The sequence below is a fragment of the Pseudophryne corroboree genome, chromosome 3 (genome assembly GCF_028390025.1).
Source record: "Pseudophryne corroboree isolate aPseCor3 chromosome 3, aPseCor3.hap2, whole genome shotgun sequence".
Lineage (NCBI taxonomy): Eukaryota > Metazoa > Chordata > Amphibia > Anura > Myobatrachidae > Pseudophryne > Pseudophryne corroboree.
This window is the reverse complement of record NC_086446.1, coordinates 776,252,524-776,273,165: the sequence shown is the minus strand read 5'-3', so window position 1 is coordinate 776,273,165 and position 20,642 is coordinate 776,252,524. Positions and strand designations below refer to the sequence as shown.

At 48.0% G+C, this 20,642-nt stretch overlaps 1 protein-coding gene across 6 annotated transcripts in view; it reads right to left on the bottom strand.

The window, feature by feature from the left end:
- Positions 1 to 20,642, bottom strand: part of ABLIM1 (actin binding LIM protein 1) — a 235,503-nt gene that overhangs the window by 70,072 nt on the left and 144,789 nt on the right. For all 6 annotated transcript variants that reach the window (XM_063962540.1, XM_063962538.1, XM_063962543.1 and 3 more), the window contains exons 10-11: positions 14,364 to 14,399; positions 13,157 to 13,286 (exon numbers count right to left, since the gene is read on the bottom strand). In XM_063962540.1, the coding sequence (XP_063818610.1) occupies positions 13,157 to 13,286; positions 14,364 to 14,399 (166 nt within the window). The remainder of the gene's footprint in view (positions 1 to 13,156; positions 13,287 to 14,363; positions 14,400 to 20,642) is intronic.

The following is a 20,642-nucleotide window of genomic DNA, read 5'->3' as shown; positions in this document are numbered from 1 at the left end:
CTTGTGCCACCCTGTCTGTTTACGTGGGTGACTGCCGTGATGTTGTCCGACTGGATCAACACCGGCTGACCTTGAAGCAGAGGTCTTGCTAAGCTTAGAGCATTGTAAATGGCCCTTAGCTTCAGGATATTTATGTGAAGTGATGTCTCCAGGCTTGACCATAAGCCCTGGAAATTCCTTCCCTGTGTGACTGCTCCCCAGCCTCGCAGGCTGGCATCCGTGGTCACCAGGACCCAGTCCTGAATGCCGAATCTGCGGCCCTCTAGAAGATGAGCACTCTGCAACCACCACAGGAGGGACACCCTTGTCCTTGGTGACAGGGTTATCCGCTGATGCATCTGAAGATGCGACCCGGACCATTTGTCCAGCAGGTCCCACTGGAAAGTTCTTGCGTGGAATCTGCCGAATGGGATTGCTTCGTAGGAAGCCACCATTTTTCCCAAAACCCTTGTGCATTGATGCACTGAGACTTGGCTCGGTTTTAGGAGGTTCCTGACTCGCTCGGATAACTCCCTGGCTTTCTCCTCCGGGAGAAACACCTTTTTCTGGACTGTGTCCAGGATCATCCCTAGGAACAGAAGACGAGTCGTCGGAACCAGCTGCGATTTTGGAATATTGAGAATCCAACCGTGCTGCCGCAACACTACCTGAGATAGTGCTACACCGACCTCCAACTGTTCTCTGGATCTTACCCTTATCAGGAGATCGTCCAAGTAAGGGATAACTAAAACTCCCTTCCTTCGAAGGAGTATCATCATTTCGGCCGTTACCTTGGTAAAGACCCGGGGTGCCGTGGACCATCCAAACGGCAGCGTCTGAAACTGATAGTGACAGTTCTGTACCACAAACCTGAGGTACCCTTGGTGAGAAGGGTAAATTGGGACATGAAGGTAAGCATCCTTGATGTCCCGAGACATCATGTAGTCCCCTTCTTCCAGGTTCGCAATCACTGCTCTGAGTGACTCCAACTTGAATTTGAACCTCCGTATGTAAGTGTTTAAAGATTTTTGATTTAGAATCGGTCTCACCGAGCCGTCCGGCTTCGGTACCACAACAGTGTGGAATAATACCCCGTTCCCTGTTGCAGGAGGGGTACCTTGATTATCACCTGCTGGGAATACAGCTTGTGAATGGCTTCCAAAACTGCCTCCCTGTCAGAGGGAGACGTCGGTAAAGCCGACTTTAGGAAAACGGCGAGGGGGAGATGTCTCGAATTCCAATTTGTACCCCTGAGATATCACCTGAAGGATCCAGGGGTCTACTTGCGAGTGAGCCCACTGCGCGCTGAGATTCATTGAGACGGGCCCCCACCGTGCCTGATTCTGCTTGTAAAGCCCCAGCGTCATACTGAGGGCTTGGCAGAGGCGGGAGAGGGCTTCTGTTCCTGGGAACTGGCTGATTTCTGCAGCCTATTTTCCTCTCCCTCTGTCACGGGGCAGAAAAGAGGAACCTTTTGCCCGCTTGCCCACGAAAGGACTGCGCCTGATAATACGGCGTCTTCTTATGTTGAGAGGCGACCTGGGGTACAAACGTGGATTTCCCAGCTGTTGCCGTGGCCACCAGGTCTGAAAGACCGACCCCAAATAACTCCTCCCCTTAATAAGGTAATACTTCCAAATGCCGTTTGGAATCCGCATCACCTGACCACTGTCGTGTCCATAACCCTCTACTGGCAGAAATGGACAACGAACTTAGACTTGATGCCAGTCGGCAAATATTCCGCTGTGCATCACGCATATATAGAAATGCATCTTTTAAATGCTCTATAGGCAATAATATACTGTCCCTATCTAGGGTATCAATATTTTCAGTCAGGGAATCCGACCACGCCAACCCAGCACTGCACATCCAGGCTGAGGCGATTGCTGGTCGCAGTATAACACCAGTATGTGTGTAAATACATTTTAGGATACCCTCCTGCTTTCTATCAGCAGGATCCTTAAGGGCGGCCATCTCAGGAGAGGGTAGAGCCCTTGTTCTTAAAAGCGTGTGAGCGCTTTATCCACCCTAGGGGGTGTTTCCCAACGCACCCTAACCTCTGGCGGGAAAGGATATAATGCCAATAACATTTTAGAAATTATCAGTTGTTATCGGGGGAAACCCACGCTTCATCACACACCTCATTTAATTTCTCAGATTCAGGAAAACTACAGGTAGTTTTTCCTCACCGAACATAATACCCCTTTTTGGTGGTACTCGTATTATCAGAAATGTGTAAAACATTTTTCATTGCCTCAATCATGTAACGTGTGGCCCTACTGGAAGTCACATTTGTCTCTTCACCGTCGACACTGGAGTCAGTATCCGTGTCGGCGTCTATATCTGCCATCTGAGGTAACGGGCGCTTTAGAGCCCCTGACGGCCTATGAGACGTCTGGACAGGCACAAGCTGAGTAGCCGGCTGTCTCATGTCAACCACTGTCTTTTATACAGAGCTGACACTGTCACGTAATTCCTTCCAACAGTTCATCCACTCAGGTGTCGACCCCCTAGGGGGTGACATCACTATTACAGGCAATCTGCTCCGTCTCCACATCATTTTTCTCCTCATACATGTCGACACAAACGTACCGACACACAGCACACACACACACACACAGGGAATGCTCTGATAGAGGACAGGACCCCACTAGCCCTTTGGGGAGACAGAGGGAGAGTATGCCAGCACACACCAGAGCGCTATATAACCTTATATAAGTGTTTTTCCCCTTATAGCCCTTATAGCCGCTGTATTTTTAATACTGCGCGTAATTAGTGCCCCCCTTTCTTTTTTAACCCTTTCTGTAGTGTAGTGACTGCAGGGGAGAGCCAGGGAGCTTCCCTCCAACTGAGCTGTGAGAGAAAATGGCGCCAGTGTGCTGAGGAGATAGGCTCCGCCCCCTTCTCGGCGGCCTTATCTCCCGTTTTTGTGTGTATTCTGGCAGGGGTTAAATTCATCCATATAGCCCAGGAGCTATATGTGATGCATTTTTTTTTTTGCCATCCAAGGTGTTTCTATTGCGTCTCAGGGCGCCCCCCCCCCCAGCGCCCTGCACCCTCAGTGACCGGAGTGTGAAGTGTGCTGAGAGCAATGGCGCACAGCTGCAGTGCTGTGCGCTACCTTGTTGAAGACAGGACGTCTTCTGCCGCCGATTTTCCGGACCTCTTCTGTCTTCTGGCTCTGTAAGGGGGCCGGCGGCGCGGCTCTGGGACCCATCCATGGCTGGGCCTGTGATCGGTCCCTCTGGAGCTAAATGTCCAGTAGCCTAAGAAGCCCAATCCACTCTGCACGCAGGTGAGTTCGCTTCTTCTCCCCTTAGTCCCTCGATGCAGTGAGCCTGTTGCCAGAAGGACTCACTGAAAATAAAAAACCTAACTTAAACTTTTCCACTAAGCAGCTCAGGAGAGCCACCTAGTGTGCACCCTTCTCGTTCGGGCACAAAAATCTAACTGAGGCTTGGAGGAGGGTCATAGGGGGAGGAGCCAGTGCACACCAGGTAGTCCTAAAGCTTTTACTTTTGTGCCCAGTCTCCTGCGGAGCCGCTATTCCCCATGGTCCTTACGGAGTCCCCAGCATCCACTAGGACGTCAGAGAAAGGATGATAATAACCATTTAGGGTTTGAAATTTCCTGTGAGGATTAACCCATGGTTCTTCAAACAGGGTATTTAATTCCTTTGACCCAGGAAAAGTGGCTGAGGATTTCTTTTTTACATTAAAATAAGATTATTCACTCTGTCACCTTATCAGGGATATTCAGAACTTCTCTGATAGCTTCTATAAGAGCCTCTATTCCCTGCGACAGAGTACCCTCCCCACCTCTGAGTCCACCTCCCCCTCCCCCATGTCTGACTCTTTATCATCCGAGTCAGACTACAGGATATGGGCCCTCATTCCGAGTTGTTCGCTCGCAAGGCGATTATAGCAGAGTTACACACGCTAAGCCGCCGCCTACTGGGAGTGAATCTAAACATCTTAAATGTGCGACCGATGTATTCGCAATATTGCGATCAAAACCGAGTTAGCAGTTTCTGAGTAACTCCAGACTTACTCTGCCTGTGCGATCAATTCAGTGCTTTTCGGTCCCGGCTGACGTCATAAACACACCCAGCGTTCGCCCAAGCACTCACACCGTTTCTCCAGACACGCCTGCGTTTTTTCCGGAAACGGTAGCGTTTCCAGCCACACGCCCCTAAAACGCCGTACATCCGCCCAGTAACACCCATTTCCTGTCAATCACAATGCGTTCTCCGGAGCGACTAAAAAGCCGTGAGTAAAATTACTTTCTTCTTAGTAAAGTTACTTGACGCATGCGCAGTGCGAACATTACGCATGCGCACTAAGAGAATTCTCACTGCGATGCGATGAAAAATACCGAGCGAACAACTCGGAATGAGGGCCATGGGCCAAAGTTCGTTTGTGCGGACAGATGGCAGAGGACTGAGACGCGGGTTTGGGTACTGAGTCTCTTTTCATAAACTCAGTCATAGATTGTCTTAAGTATTGCATCTCTTTCTCATTCCGAGATAACTTAGTAGTGATTGTGGAAATCATTCCCCTAATGGAGTCCAGCCATGTTGGTTCTGCCCCACTAGCCTGGGAAGGGACACTACATTGAGTACACACTAGTGAACCCCCTGGTGAAGAGGAATACTGTGCTTTACATGAAACACACTCTTTGCCTGACATACTGTATAGTGACAGCGCATATACACAGGAAAAGGTTAAAAGCACAATTAACCTACAAAGAGCCCTTCCAGGGAGACACAGAGGAAGTATGGAATCAGCACACGGCACCCTTAACGTTAATGCCAAGCTTAGCCGGGTCACAGACTAAGTACCTAGATTAGGGACCCAACACACTAACAATCGCTCCCCCCCTGCTATGTCCCCCTGGTACCGCTGAGGTAATCTGCAGTCTATCCAGAGGAGCTGCGTGTCCCTGTCAGTCAGCGTCTGTGTCAGCTGCAGAGGGAAAATGGCGCTAGTGAGCTCATAGTGAAGCCCCGCCCTTTCAATGGCGCACGGTCTTCCCGCACTTTTATTATACTGGCTGTATGTGTCTTGTGCATAAAATGGAGACAGACTCCTTTTATGGCTATGTTGCCAGTCTGGGTACTGTGTCCGCTGTTCAGCATCTGTGTCCGTACACAGCGGGAGATGCTGTCCGCCCCGTTTAGAAGCCGTGCGTCTCCGTACCCTCATGCTGCTATAAAGGCCGGCGACCCGCTAACCGGGACGCTGGCTTAGTACTCACCACTCTTCATTCTTCTGGCTCTGTTAGGGGTGGCAGCGTGCTGCGGGAATGTACGCTCACCGTGGTGGGGCTTGCGAATAGTTCCCTCAGTAGCTATCGTCCTGTCAGCGGGGAACGGGACCATTAACCCTGAGAGAGGTTGGGCCCATGAAGCAGGCAGGCTGGTGCTGTCCAGTCCTGTCTGAAAATAACAACCACAGAATTTACATGCAGAAAACTCTTCAGGAGCTTCCAGAGACGTGACCGACTCCTCCGGGCACATTTTCTCAACTGAGTCTGGTAGGAGGGGCATAGAGGGAGGAGCCAGCACACACTATCAATTTCTTAAAGTGCCCATGGCTTCTAGTGGACCCGTCTATACCCCATGGTACTAAATGGATTCCCAGTATCCCCTAGGACGTAAGAGAAAACAGGACAATGTAGCCTATCCATTCACTAGAAACCAGTGACATCACTGAGAGTGCAGCCTATCCATTCACTAGGAACAAGTGACATCACTGAGAGTGCAGCCTATCCAGTCACTAGGAACCAGTGACATCACTGAGAGTGCAGCCTATCCAGTCACTAGGAACCAGTGACATCAATGAGAGTGCAGCCTATCCATTCACTAGTAACCAGTGACATCAATGAGAGTTCAGCCTATCCATTCACTAGGAACCAGTGGCATCACTGAGAGTGCAGCCTATCCATTCACTAGGAACCAGTGACATCAATGAGTGCGCAGCATATCCAGTCACTAGGAGCAGTGACATCACTGAGAGTGCAGCCTATCCATTCACTAGGAACCAGTGACATCACTGAGACTGCAGACTATCCATTCACTAGGAACCAGTGACATCACTGAGAGTGCAGCCTATCCATTAACTAGAAACCAGTGACATCACTGAGAGTGCAGCCTATCCAGTCACTAGAAGCCAGTGTCATCACAGAGAGTGCAGCCTATCCAGTCACTAGGAGCCAGTAACATCACCGAGAGTGCAGCCTATTGAGTAACTAGGAGCCAGTGACATCCCTGAGAGTGCAGCCTATCCAGTCATTATGAGCAGTGACATCACAGAGAGTGCAGCCTATTCAGTCACTAGAAGCCAGTGACATCACTGAGAGTGCAGCCTATCCAGTCACTAGAAGCCAGTGACATCACAGAGAGTGCAGCCTATCCAGTCACAAGGAACCAGTGACATCACTGAGAGTGCAGAATATCCAGTCACTAGGAGCAGTGACATCACCGAGAGTGCAGCTTATCCAGTCACTAGGAGCAGTGACATCACTGAGAGTGCAGCCTATCCATTTACTAGGAGCCAGTGACATCACTTAGAGTGCAGCCTATCCATTCACTAGGAAACAGTGACATCACTGAGAGTGCAACATATCCATTCACAAGCAGCCAGTGACATCACCGAGAGTGCAGCCTATTCAGTCACTAGGAGCAGTGACATCACTGAGAGTGCAGCCTATCCAGTCACTAGGAACCAGTGACATCACTGAGAGTGCAGCCTGTCCAGTCAGTAGGAACCTGTGACATCACTGAGAATGCAGCCTATCCAGTCACTAGGAACCAGTGACATCACTGAGAGTGCAGCCTGTCCAGTCACTAGGAGCCTGTGACATCACTGAGAATGCAGCCTATCCAGTCACTAAGAACCAGTGACATCACTGAGAGTGCAGCCTATCCAGTCACTAGGAACCAGTGACATCAATGTGAATGCAGCCTATCCAGTCACTAGGAGCCAGTGACATAACTGAGAGTGCAGCCTATCCAGTCACTAGGAACCAGTGACATCAATGTGAATGCAGCCTATCCAATCACTAGGAACCAGTGACATTACTGAGAGTGCAGCCTATCCAGGCATTAGGAGCCTGTGACATCACTGAGAGCGCAGCCTATCCAGTCACTAGGAGCCAGTGACATCACTGAAACTATTTCTGTCTTTCTTAATTATTCATGTTGGCTCTTACTTCTATTGTTAAGCAGACTTTGCCGTGTTGGATTGCTCACCGACTAATAGAAGGCATGAGATAAGATTAGTTTGCTGTGGGATAAATTAGTTGTAAGTTACATAAATACTGATTATGTTACTACATAAGGTGTCAGCATGGCATATATTAATAGTGCTGTATTCTAAGACACCAAAATTAGAGTAAAAAAAAATGAACACACATCACAGTAATGGGAGTTAGAAATGTGTAAACCTTCACTTTGTTTATTTTATTGATCTTTATTGCACACTTACTATTATATACAATTCCTTCTTTCTTTAAATTGTGTTTTCTGAGGAGTAATTTATTAATTGCAATAATTGCTAAATTTCCGTGGCTGATTGACACATCTCCAGTAAAAGGCGACACATGCCATTCCATGAGCACAAACAGACAGAAGCCAATGACCCTACAGTGCGACAACCATGAAGTGCGTGAAGAAGACGGGCGCCAGGGCGTAGACGCTAGACGGCCAACTTATTAGCTTCCATCCAGAGAAGCTAATAAGGTCCCAGACGTTGGCTTGTCTGGCCTCCTTACCTTTCACATGTAGGATCGAGTGATGTCTGAAGGGGGAGTTAGGACGGGAGTCGCTGAGGGTGGAGCTGAAGCTGCCTGTGCGCACGTACGACAAGCGCTGCACACCGGTACACAACAACTCTTGCAGGTCACAGGGGGAGGGGAGAAGAAGCGCGGTATTATGGACGAACAAACACACAAAAAAAGGCAGAAGGAGGAGAGGGGACAGAAAACAACACAAAATAAGAGACAGAAATAATGGGGGGGCGGAAAAAGAGAACATACCAGGAAAAGAAACTAACACATTACAGGGAACAAAAGGGTTAAAGCGCCAGCTCCATTACCCAGGCACATAGATAGTAAGCCCCGCCTCCTCCACAAGGGCACGCAGCTTTGGGGCTAATGGAGAGCAATATACCGGACAAATCGGTTCTATGGCTCAACACACCCCATAGGTTTTAAATCATCAAGAGTCTTATTACTCAGGACCCCTAGGAGGTCACTTACACCGCGGGTGTGGTTCAATACATCTACAGTAAAAAGATAGACAGTCAATAGGTCGACGCCAAATGGTCGACAGGGTCAAAAGGTTGACATGGTAGACAGTAGAAAAGGTCTACAAGTACAAAAAGTTGACACAAAGGGTCAATATGAAAATGGTCAACACAGAAACGGCCGACTCAAGGTTTTTTTTGGTGTCGTTTGGTATGTTGCACCATATCTGAGCCAAACTGGTGGAAATGTGTACCCTCGCGGGTCTCTCTTCACTCGCCACGTTTCCCAGTCGTAGTCCACGTGGATGGTAAATGATGAAAAAGTTGAAAAAAAAGGAAAAAAATCCCCAAACTTGTGTTGACCAAATGTGTATCGACCATTGTCACGTCGACCTTTTGAACCTTGCAATACTTAATTTAGCACTTTTTTTAGCAGCTAATTATTTTTCTACCTATGTAACACCTTTTGACATTTTGATTATTTCTTTTCACCAATGTAACACTCCTAACACATAGCTTCTGCATTCTTATTCATGTAACACTTAACAACACTTTAAATTCTCACTAGTGTGACGCCTTGGTGCGGTTGGCCTGTGCTAACTTGGGGGTCTTGTGCTCTGGACTTGAACCTTAGTGTTAGGGACCCACCAGATGAGGTCACCTGGTTGCGGTGGGTTGGGCCATATAGTTTTGGCCAAAAATTATGCTAAGCACCTCAATTTTGCTCTATGTTAGATTGCAGAGCTTATTATAATTATTCCGATTAGGAGTGCTATAGAGTGTGCATCTGCATTTTCTTGTTTTCTGTGTGGACCTTTTGAACCTGTTGACCTTAAGCTCCATTTGGGATCGACCCATTGACCGTCTTTTTACTGTAGATCTATCGACCGGACACCCTCTCAGCAACTTTTACTTTAGATGTTGTTTTTCTGTAAACCTTCTAATTTCTGTGTCATTGTGCAAAGCAGCCAGAAAAATAATTAAGCAGCTTCACCCAATGTATATGCTGAAGAAGGCTGGGGTTCTATGGTCTGTGCGCAGCCTCCTGAGTAGAGGCCACAGGGCAGTGTCCGGGAAGGGTGTGCGACACAGACAGCCGCGGAGATCCACTTTATCCCTCTCCAAGATTTGATAAATCTCCCCCCTAAGTGATATAACAGAAGTTGCCCATAGCAACTAATCAGTGCTACCTATCAATTTATAGAATGCACTAGGTAATAATAAGTAATAGGTATTAACAGATTGGTTGCTATGGGCAACATCTCCACTTGACTTCTTTAGAAGGTTTGATGCATCTCCCCTAAAGTCACGGACTAATCATTACCCTACTATATAAGCATGTCTATGGGGTATATGCAATTGCGGTCGAATTCCGGCTGGAATTCGACCGTTTTTAAATTCGACATAATTCGACAGTCACATACCCTTCCGCCGGGACCCGAATTTGACATATTCAATAAAAAACGGATTCGAGAGTCCCGCTGTCGAAAAACGGACCAATTGACAGATATGTGCGTCCTGGATTCAACTTTTTGGACGGAACAAAAATGTTTAAAAAACCCAGAAAAAAATTGCCTGGGGTCCCCCCTCCTAAGCATATCCAGCCTCGGGCTCTTTGAGCCGGTCCTGGTTGTAAAAATACGGGGGGAAAATTGACAGGGGATCCCCCGTATTTTCACAACCAGCACCGGGCTCTGCGTCCGGTCCTGGTGCCAAAAATACAGGGGACAAAAAGCGTAGGGGTCCCCCGTATTTTTAACACCAGCACCATGCTCCACTAGTCAGAGAGATAATGCCACAGCCGGAGAACACTTTTATATCGGTCCCTGCGGCCGTGGCATTAAATCACTAACTAGTCACCCCTGGCCGGGGTACCCTGGAGGAGTGGGGACCCCTTAAATCAAGGGGTCCCCCCCTCCAGCCACCCAAGGGCCAGGGGTGAAGCCCGAGGCAGTCCCCCCCATCCAAGGGCTGCGGATGGGGGGCTGATAGCCAAGTGACAAAATAAAGAGTGTTGTTTTTTTTGTAGCAGAACTACAAGTCCCAGCAAGCCTCCCCCGCAAGCTGGTACTTGGAGAACCACAAGTACCAGCATGCGGGGGGGGGGGGACGGGCCCACTGGTACCTGTAGTTCTACTACAAAAAAAATACCCCAAAAAAACAGTACACGCACACCGTGAAAGTAAAACTTTATTACATACATGCCGACACACACATACTTACCTATGTTGACACGAGGTTCGGTCCACTTCTCCAAGTAGAATCCACGGTGTACCTGAAAATAAAATTATACTCACCAAAATCCAGTGTAGATCTGTCCTCTTCTGTTTTGTAATCCACGTACTTGGCAAAAAAACAAACCGACAAACCCGAACCACGCACTGAAAGGGTTCCCATGTTTACACATGGGACCCCTTTCCCCGAATGCCGGGACCCACCGTGACTTCTGTCACAGAGGGTCCCTTCAGCCAATCAGGGAGCGCCACGTCGCTGGATTTTGGTGAGTATAATTTTATTTTCAGGTACACCGTGGATTCTACTTGGAGAAGTGGACCGAACCTCGTGTCAACATAGGTAAGTATGTGTGTGTCGGCATGTATGTAATAAAGTTTTACTTTCACGGTGTGCGTGTACTGTTTTTTTGGGGTATTTTTTTTGTAGTAGAACTACAGGTACCAGTGGGCCCGTTCCCCCCCCCCCCCGCATGCTGGTACTTGTGGTTCTCCAAGTACCAGCTTGCGGGGGAGGCTTGCTGGGACTTGTAGTTCTGCTACAAAAAAACAATGCTCTTTATTTTGTCACTTAGCTATCAGCCTCCCATCCGCAGCCCTTGGATGGGGGGGACAGCCTCGGGCTTCACCCCTGGCCCTTGGGTGGCTGGGGGACGGGGACCCCTTGATTTAAGGGGTCCCCACTCCTCAAGGGTACCCCGGCCAGGGGTGACTAGTTAGTGATTTAATGCCACGGCCGCAGGGACCAATATAAAAGTGTCCCCCGGCTGTGGCATTATCTCTCTGACTAGTGGAGCCCGGTGCTGGTGTTAAAAATACGGGGGACCCCTACGCTTTTTGTCCCCCGTATTTTTGGCACCAGGACCGGACGCAGAGCCCGGTGCTGGTTGTGAAAATACGGGGGATCCCCTGTCATTTTCCCCCCGTATTTTTACAACCAGGACCGGCTCAAAGAGCCCGAGGCTGGTTATGCTTAGGAAGGGGGACCCCACGCATTTTTTTTTCTTGATTTTAAACCATTCCCACCCCTTCCCACTGAAAACCATGCTCTGATCTCTCCATATTATTTTAGTCAGTTAAAAAAAAAAATATTCTTTAAAAAAATATAGAAATAACACTTGTGTCTCCTAATAGACAAACCAAGTACATAATCCCTTCTAATATAAATAGATATGCTATTAGCAATAAAAAAAACACAAAAAAAAACATGTTTTTAAATTTTTTTATTAGATTCCGCCAGCAAAGTGAGGCGGAATGAAATTGACGAAATTACTGTCGAAAAGCACTGTTGTCGAATCGACATTCTTCAATTGAATATACTTTTGTTGAAAAGCCGATTTTTTACCATTGCAGACATGTCGAACTTGACAACTGTCGAATTTAAAAAAGTCGAATCTGAAACGTCCGTTTTTTTTGTCGAAAAGTACTGTATTGCATTGTCGAATTTTTTGTGTGTGTCGAAAATGGCCCGTTTTTCGACATTTGCGGCAATTCGACCGCAATTGCATATACCCCTATAACTTAACGGTACACATATTATAATAACAATTACCAAGTCACTCTAGTCTGCAGTATCCGAATGATGTACTGGCCTGGAATGTACACTAGATGGCGAACTTGCACCATATTAGACTGAGCCACTCAAAACACATTAAAAAAGTATAAAAATATATTTTTTTACATAAAACTGTAATTGAATAAAAAGTCAATACTTATACCCCTTTTCCACTAGCTCCTTAAAACACGGTTAAATGCGTGGGGTCGCTCATTTACCCGTGTTTTTCCCTAGTGGAAACGGGTCCCCTGCCAAATTCCCGGATCAAGTGATCTGGGAATCCTACCCTGGTAGCTAGCCGGGTTGAACACGTGTTCAACCCGGCTAGCTGTCTAGTGTGAACGGGAGCCGTGTCGAGGCGACACGGCTCCCGTTCACAGAGCATAGGGAAGGCGGCGCTGGAAGATCATGTGATCTCCCAGCGCCGCCCCTGCCGCGTCACTAGCGCGTCACCAACCCGGCAATTGCCGGGTTGGTGAGCGCTGTCTGCAGGGGGCTGTAGCACGGGTCGCAGCCGTGTCAGGCGACACGGCTGCGATCCGTGCTACTCTAGTGGAAAAGGGGTATAACTAAAGAGACAAATACTCTTAAGCTCATGAGTTCAATTCCAGGTTGTGACCCTAACTGTGTGGTGTTTGTATGTTCTCCCTGTATATGTGTAGATTTTCTTCAGGTACTAGGGTTTCCTCACACACTCCAAAAACAAACTGGCGAATACAGAGTGTAAGCTCCACCGGAGCAGGGACTGAAGTGAATGGCGGTTAAATTCTCTGTAGAACACTGCGGAATACGTGTGCGCTATATAAGTAACTGTTAATAAATAATAATATAATAAACACCAGTAAATAAATATCCAGAGTATCAACTGACTAGATACTTTGATTGTGTCACTAGTCTGAATTCTCATAAAAATGGTTCAATAAAATTAAACATAGGTGCGACGCGCAAGTCGTATGATGTACCACACACGACCTGTGACCCGTACAAGCTTCGTCACCTGCAAGACCAGCACTGTGCTTAGTATATGAGGGAACAGTCTACTTAACGGGCACAAGCCCAGCAGTAACCCTGTAACGATTCACCCTATACCCTCCCCCAAAAGTGTATTATACAAGACCCTCGGCGCATCCTATGACGGTACTTACCGGGTCTGTGGAAATGTTGCGGGGAACGCGAGATGGTCGGCGTGTAATTATGGCGACTGTACACGGGAGAGTTGATGGATCCCTGACTCTCAGACCTCTGTATTATCCGTTCCCGACCATCCTGATACCCCTAAATCCAGAAAACAGGGCATGTAAAATACGCATTACAGATTATGCAGAAAAAAAAGGAAATGACCCTGGGGTAATTAACTCCTGGCGCTGGATAGAGAGGTTCAACACAGCAGCTTAACAAAAAGAGGCTGGTCAGACCCAGAAATAAATATGTGAACAACAGAGCATGGAGCGCTAATAGGTCACAAATGAGATGAGTAGATCATTGCAATACACATATTTAATTATATTCAGAGCAAAAATTCAATATCACAATTGATTAAAATGAAAAGACAAAAACAATACATATTAAAACTCAATTAAAAATGACTACATGTAGTGCTGCTCCCAGCTGAAATAGCATGTATGGATCGAGTAGAGTTCAAATGACCTGTTCCTTAAGTATAGTCCCCTTAGTCCTTTGTGGACCTAGGCAATTAACAACCGTGAGTGATAGTTACCACATGTATATTCAAGGCGTTTAAGCGGTTCAGCGTCCCACAAAATGGCAGTCCCTTGATGAGTATTGTAGAAGAGTTTCCACGGTTTAAGGAGTTCCTTAGAGGTCCAAATGATGTGGTGTCGGGGACTTGGTCCAGGTCTTTAGGTCTTCTGTTATTGTATGTCCATGGGAGTAGGCACAAACAGCAGCTTTCACCAACGCGTTTCGTTGCGTTCAGGCAACTTTTTCAAAAAGTTGCGTGAACGCAACGAAACCATGGAAACTCTTCTCCAATACTCATCAAGGGACTGTCATTTTTCGGGACGCTGAACCTCTTAAACGTCTTGAATATACATGTGGTAACTATCACTCACCTTGTCAAGATGTGAATGTTGACATATTGTTTGTTGACCTAATGTCAGAACCTGCCGACGTTTCTATTATTTACATTCTGAACGTCAACCTTTCACACCACGCCCACCGTGATTACCCTGCCTTCTGCGGCAGATGCTGCTCTTATGCCCAGCTGCGCACGTATATGGATATAGGGTAATAACGCGGCTGTAATAAATTGCTAGCTATCAGTAACAGCTCATAGATTACTCAGGGAGAAACGCTGATGACCTCAAGGAGGAGGAGGAGGGTCGGACTTACCTCTGCAGAAGGCGTGGGGGACAAAGTCCTGGGACTCTGCAATATAAAGCAAAATAAAGATGAAGTGCAGTCACATGCAGCGTAGTGTATGACATAACTATACTCCCAGACTGGCGAAGAATCTAATCAATGCAAAACACAGTACAGTGCACTAATAGTGATTAGTAATTGGTGAAAAGGATCAAGCGACACTGCGTTGTATTAATGAGCAAGCTGTGAGGAATCATTAACATAGTTATCACTGATTTGCACCAGAATAATGGAAACTGAACGTACAGTATTACTTGTCATTTACAGCAATCACATAATTTTCATCTACTGTATGGACACTAGGTGGCGCTGCAGCATTCAGAAAAACTGTCTCAGATATTCGCATTTACTGTATGTCACAGTCTAATCTCACTGGATATCATGTGAATATATTGTGGTTTTCTGCGGCTTCTCTGGCACAATTCCAGCAGCAAACGTTTGATAATGGGGAATTTACCAGACAGGAAACACAGAACAAAAATGTGGTCACTGGGAAACGACAGAGGAAGGTCACGGTGTCGTATTGTGTTCTATGCAACTACTCTCATTAATCCAGAGCACTGCACGTGTCATTGTGTCTGAGGCATAATGAATGAGTTTCCTAGCCAGGGAATGGGACACATAAACACATATTATGCCGCCTGCCTCATACTCTGCACATGTTACATCTGCCCCACCTGCACTGCACATGGTTTCGCCCATTAGAGAAAAGTTTGCTGTTGCGATCAGGTCTGAATTAGGACCTATGTCACTCTATATGTAGAACACTGATTTCTATTTCAGCTTATTGTGAAACATTATTTTATTCAGTAACTGATTACAGAATAGAGAGAGTACTAATCACAGCACATAGTCATGAGAGGGGAAAGAGGATCTAAGAGCGGGTAGCTACAGTAAACAACAAGCAGCCGACGCAGAGTGCTAAAGGGGAACTAGAAGTCAAAGAATGCATTGCCGAATGGTAAAATTAGATTTCACAGTAACGTAATGGCTGGAGGGCAAGCTGGTTACATTATCCATGAGTTGGAGCTGCCATGAGGTTTTCGTTGGGTAGACAGCAGCACAGTACAGCACACAGATGCGCAATTGTTCTCACGGTAAAAGCACAATGTATGAATAACGCATTGTAAAATGCGTTTGAATTTCACGCGTTTCTCTCCATCTTTACAGCAAATCTTTGTTAACGAGCGTTTATGCGCTGTAAGCCGGATATATACAGTCCTCACAATAGCCTGGCATTGCTCCTGTACAAGACTCGGCCACCTCACTGGGGACTTGTAGGTATATAGGGGCACGCGTTTCTCAAATCTATCTACAGCACTCCTCTACCGCCCTCTAGTAAAGCAAATGTCCCTCTGGGTGTAGCGCCCCCTGGTGCAGACACTCAGTAAAGCATTGGACTGTACTGGCAGTTGTGCAAATTACTGGAACAACTCAAAAGGTTTCTTTGACTCTGGATCCCCTTCAGCAATGAAAGCTTCGGGGCTGAACCCCGACTTACTCTGCTGTTATGAGCCGATGACCTGTCACTACTCATGGGGCTCTGAGGCTGTAGGCAAAATTCATTTGGTTATTACTCAGAGTTACGACAGACGGGGGGGGAGAAAACGCTACGAGCGGGAGATCAGGAAGACTAAACCGTGAGGATAATGACACACACAGGAATACTGAAGAGATCTCCGGACATGGGAGGATCCTTCTGATTACAGCACCCTGAGGATCATATATAGGTTCCTTATTGTCTTGTCTCAACTGTGTGGGTTGGAAGTTTCCTTCTTCCCTCTTGGAGGACTTAATATAAACTGGTCTGTTTGTACTGTAGCCTTATCACATCTACATATTTCACCTTTACTGTATATCAATGGTCTGATTCAGAGTCGCATGCAAAGCGGGAGCACGACATGCCTGGAAGTAGCTGCAGATTGCAGCCTGTATTGCGCTGGTTGACTCTATGTGGCTGCACTGTCCTTATACCTCAGTGTGTAAGAGCAGCCGTTATTACTGTCTTGGCCTGACTCACAGCAGCACGTAATAAGAGCAGCAGTCATTACTGCCAGGGCCTGACTCACAGCAGCATGTAATAAGAGCAGCCGTTATTACTGTCAGTGCCTGACTCACAGCAGCATGTAATAAGAGCAGCCGTTACTACTGCCAGGGCCTGACTCACAGCAGCATGTAATAAGAGCAGCTGTCACTACTGTCAGGGCCTGACTCAAAGCAGCATGTAATAAGAGCAGCTGTCATTACTGTCAGGGCCTGACTCACAGCAGCACGTAATAAGAGCAGCTGTCATTACTGCCAGGGCCTGACTCACAGCAGCACGTAATAAGAGCAGCCGTCATTACTGTCAGGGCCTGACTCACAGCAGCACGTAATAAGAGCAGCTGTCACTACTGTCAGGGCCTGACTCAAAGCAGCATGTAATAAGAGCAGCCGTTACTACTGCCAGGGCCTGACTCACAGCAGCATGTAATAAGAGCAGCCGTCATTACTGCCAGGGCCTGACTCACATCAGCACGTAATAAGAGCAGCCGTCACTACTGCCAGGGCCTGACTCACAGCAGCACGTAATAAGAGCAGCCGTCATTACTGTCAGGGCCTGACTCACAGCAGCAAGTAATAAGAGCAGCCGTCATTACTGCCAGGGCCTGACTCACATCAGCACGTAATAAGAGCAGCCGTCACTACTGCCAGGGCCTGACTCACAGCAGCACGTAATAAGAGCAGCCGTCATTACTGTCAGGGCCTGACTCACAGCAGCAAGTAATAAGAGCAGCCGTCATTACTGTCAGGACCTGACTCACAGCAGCATGTAATAAGAGCAGCAGTCATTACTGCCAGGGCCTGACTCACAGCAGCACGTAATAAGAGCAGCTGTCATTACTGCCAGGGCCTGACTCACAGCAGCATGTAATAAGAGCAGCCGTCATTACTGCCAGGGCCTGACTCACAGCAGCATGTAATAAGAGTAGCCGTCATTACTGTCAGGACCTGACTCACAGCAGCATGTAATAAGAGCAGCCGTCATTACTGTCAGGACCTGACTCACAGCAGCATGTAATAAGAGCAGCCGTCATTACTACCAGGGCCTGACTCACAGCAGCATGTAATAAGAGCAGCTCTGATTACTGTCAGGGCCTAACTCACAGCAGCATGTAATATGAGCAGCCGTCATTACTGCCAGGGCCTGACTCACAGCAGCATGTAATAAGAGCAGCTCTGATTACTGTCAGGGCCTGACTCACAGCAGCATGTAATATGAGCAGCCGTCACTACTGTCAGGGCCTGACTCACAGCAGCACGTAATAAGAGCAGCCGTCATTACTGCCAGGGCCTGACTCACAGCAGCATGTAATAAGAGCAGCCGTCATTACTGTCAGGGCCTGACTCACAGCAGCACGTAATAAGAGCAGCTGTCATTACTGCCAGGGCCTGACTCACAGCAGCATGTAATAAGAGCAGCCATCATTACTGTCAGGGCCTGACTCACAGCAGCATGTAATAAGAGCAGCCGTCATTACTGCCAGGGCCTGACTCACAGCAGCACGTAATAAGAGCAGCCGTCACTACTGCCAGGGCCTGACTCACAGCAGCATGTAATAAGAGCAGCCGTCATTACTGCTAGGGCCTGACTCACAGCAGCATGTAATAAGAGCAGCCGTCATTACTGTCAGGACCTGACTCACAGCAGCATGTAATAAGAGCAGCCGTCATTACTACCAGGGCCTGACTCACAGCAGCATGTAATAAGAGGAGCTCTGATTACTGTCAGGGCCTAACTCACAGCAGCATGTAATATGAGCAGCCGTCATTACTGCCAGGGCCTGACTCACAGCAGCATGTAATAAGAGCAGCTCTGATTACTGTCAGGGCCTGACTCACAGCAGCGTGTAATATGAGCAGCCGTCACTACTGTCAGGGCCTGACTCACAGCAGCATGTAATAGGAGCAGCCGTCATTACTGCCAGGGCCTGACTCACAGCAGCATGTAATAAGAGCAGCCGTCATTACTGTCAGGGCCTGACTCACAGCAGCACGTAATAAGAGCAGCTGTCATTACTGCCAGGGCCTGACTCACAGCAGCATGTAATAAGAGCAGCCATCATTACTGTCAGGGCCTGACTCACAGCAGCATGTAATAAGAGCAGCCGTCATTACTGCCAGGGCCTGACTCACAAAAGCACGTAATAAGAGCAGCCGTCATTACTGTCAGGACCTGACTCACAGCAGCATGTAATAAGAGCAGCAGTCATTACTGCCAGGGCCTGACTCACAGCAGCACGTAATAAGAGCAGCTGTCATTACTGCCAGGGCCTGACTCACAGCAGCATGTAATAAGAGCAGCCGTCATTACTGCCAGGGCCTGACTCACAGCAGCATGTAATAAGAGTAGCCGTCATTACTGTCAGGACCTGACTCACAGCAGCATGTAATAAGAGCAGCCGTCATTACTGTCAGGACCTGACTCACAGCAGCATGTAATAAGAGCAGCCGTCATTACTACCAGGGCCTGACTCACAGCAGCATGTAATAAGAGCAGCTCTGATTACTGTCAGGGCCTAACTCACAGCAGCATGTAATATGAGCAGCCGTCATTACTGCCAGGGCCTGACTCACAGCAGCATGTAATAAGAGCAGCTCTGATTACTGTCAGGGCCTGACTCACAGCAGCATGTAATATGAGCAGCCGTCACTACTGTCAGGGCCTGACTCACAGCAGCACGTAATAAGAGCAGCCGTCATTACTGCCAGGGCCTGACTCACAGCGCATGTAATAAGAGCAGCCGTCATTACTGTCAGGGCCTGACTCACAGCAGCACGTAATAAGAGCAGCCGTCATTACTGTCATGACCTGACTCACAGCAGCATGTAATAAGAGCAGCCGTCATTACTGCCAGGGCCTGACTCACAGCAGCATGTAATAAGAGCAGCCGTCATTACTGTCAGGGCCTGACTCACAGCAGCACGTAATAAGAGCAGCTGTCATTACTGCCAGGGCCTGACTCACAGCAGCATGTAATAAGAGCAGCCATCATTACTGTCAGGGCCTGACTCACAGCAGCATGTAATAAGAGCAGCCGTCATTACTGCCAGGGCCTGACTCACAAAAGCACGTAATAAGAGCAGCCGTCATTACTGTCAGGGCCTGACTCACAGCAGCACGTAATAAGAGCAGCTGTCATTACTGCCAGGGCCTGACTCACAGCAGCATGTAATAAGAGCAGCCATCATTACTGTCAGGGCCTGACTCACAGCAGCATGTAATAAGAGCAGCCGTCATTACTGCCAGGGCCTGACTCACAAAAGCACGTAATAAGAGCAGCCGTCATTACTGTCAGGACCTGACTCACAGCAGCATGTAATAAGAGCAGCAGTCATTACTGCCAGGGCCTGACTCACAGCAGCACGTAATAAGAGCAGCTGTCATTACTGCCAGGGCCTGACTCACAGCAGCATGTAATAAGAGCAGCCGTCATTACTGCCAGGGCCTGACTCACAGCAGCATGTAATAAGAGTAGCCGTCATTACTGTCAGGACCTGACTCACAGCAGCATGTAATAAGAGCAGCCGTCATTACTGCCAGGGCCTGACTCACAGCAGCATGTAATAAGAGCAGCCGTCATTACTGTCAGGACCTGACTCACAGCAGCATGTAATAAGAGCAGCCGTCATTACTACCAGGGCCTGACTCACAGCAGCATGTAATAAGAGCAGCTCTGATTACTGTCAGGGCCTAACTCACAGCAGCATGTAATATGAGCAGCCGTCATTACTGCCAGGGCCTGACTCACAGCAGCATGTAATAAGTGCAGCTCTGATTACTGTCAGGGCCTGACTCACAGCAGCATGTAATATGAGCAGCCGTCACTACTGTCAGGGCCTGACTCACAGCAGCACGTAATAAGAGCAGCCGTCATTACTGCCAGGGCCTGACTCACAGCAGCATGTAATAAGAGCAGCCGTCATTACTGTCAGGGCCTGACTCACAGCAGCACGTAATAAGAGCAGCTGTCATTACTGCCAGGGCCTGACTCACAGCAGCATGTAATAAGAGCAGCCATCATTACTGTCAGGGCCTGACTCACAGCAGCATGTAATAAGAGCAGCCGTCATTACTGCCAGGGCCTGACTCACAGCAGCACGTAATAAGAGCAGCCGTCACTACTGCCAGGGCCTGACTCACAGCAGCATGTAATAAGAGCAGCCGTCATTACTGCTAGGGCCTGACTCACAGCAGCATGTAATAAG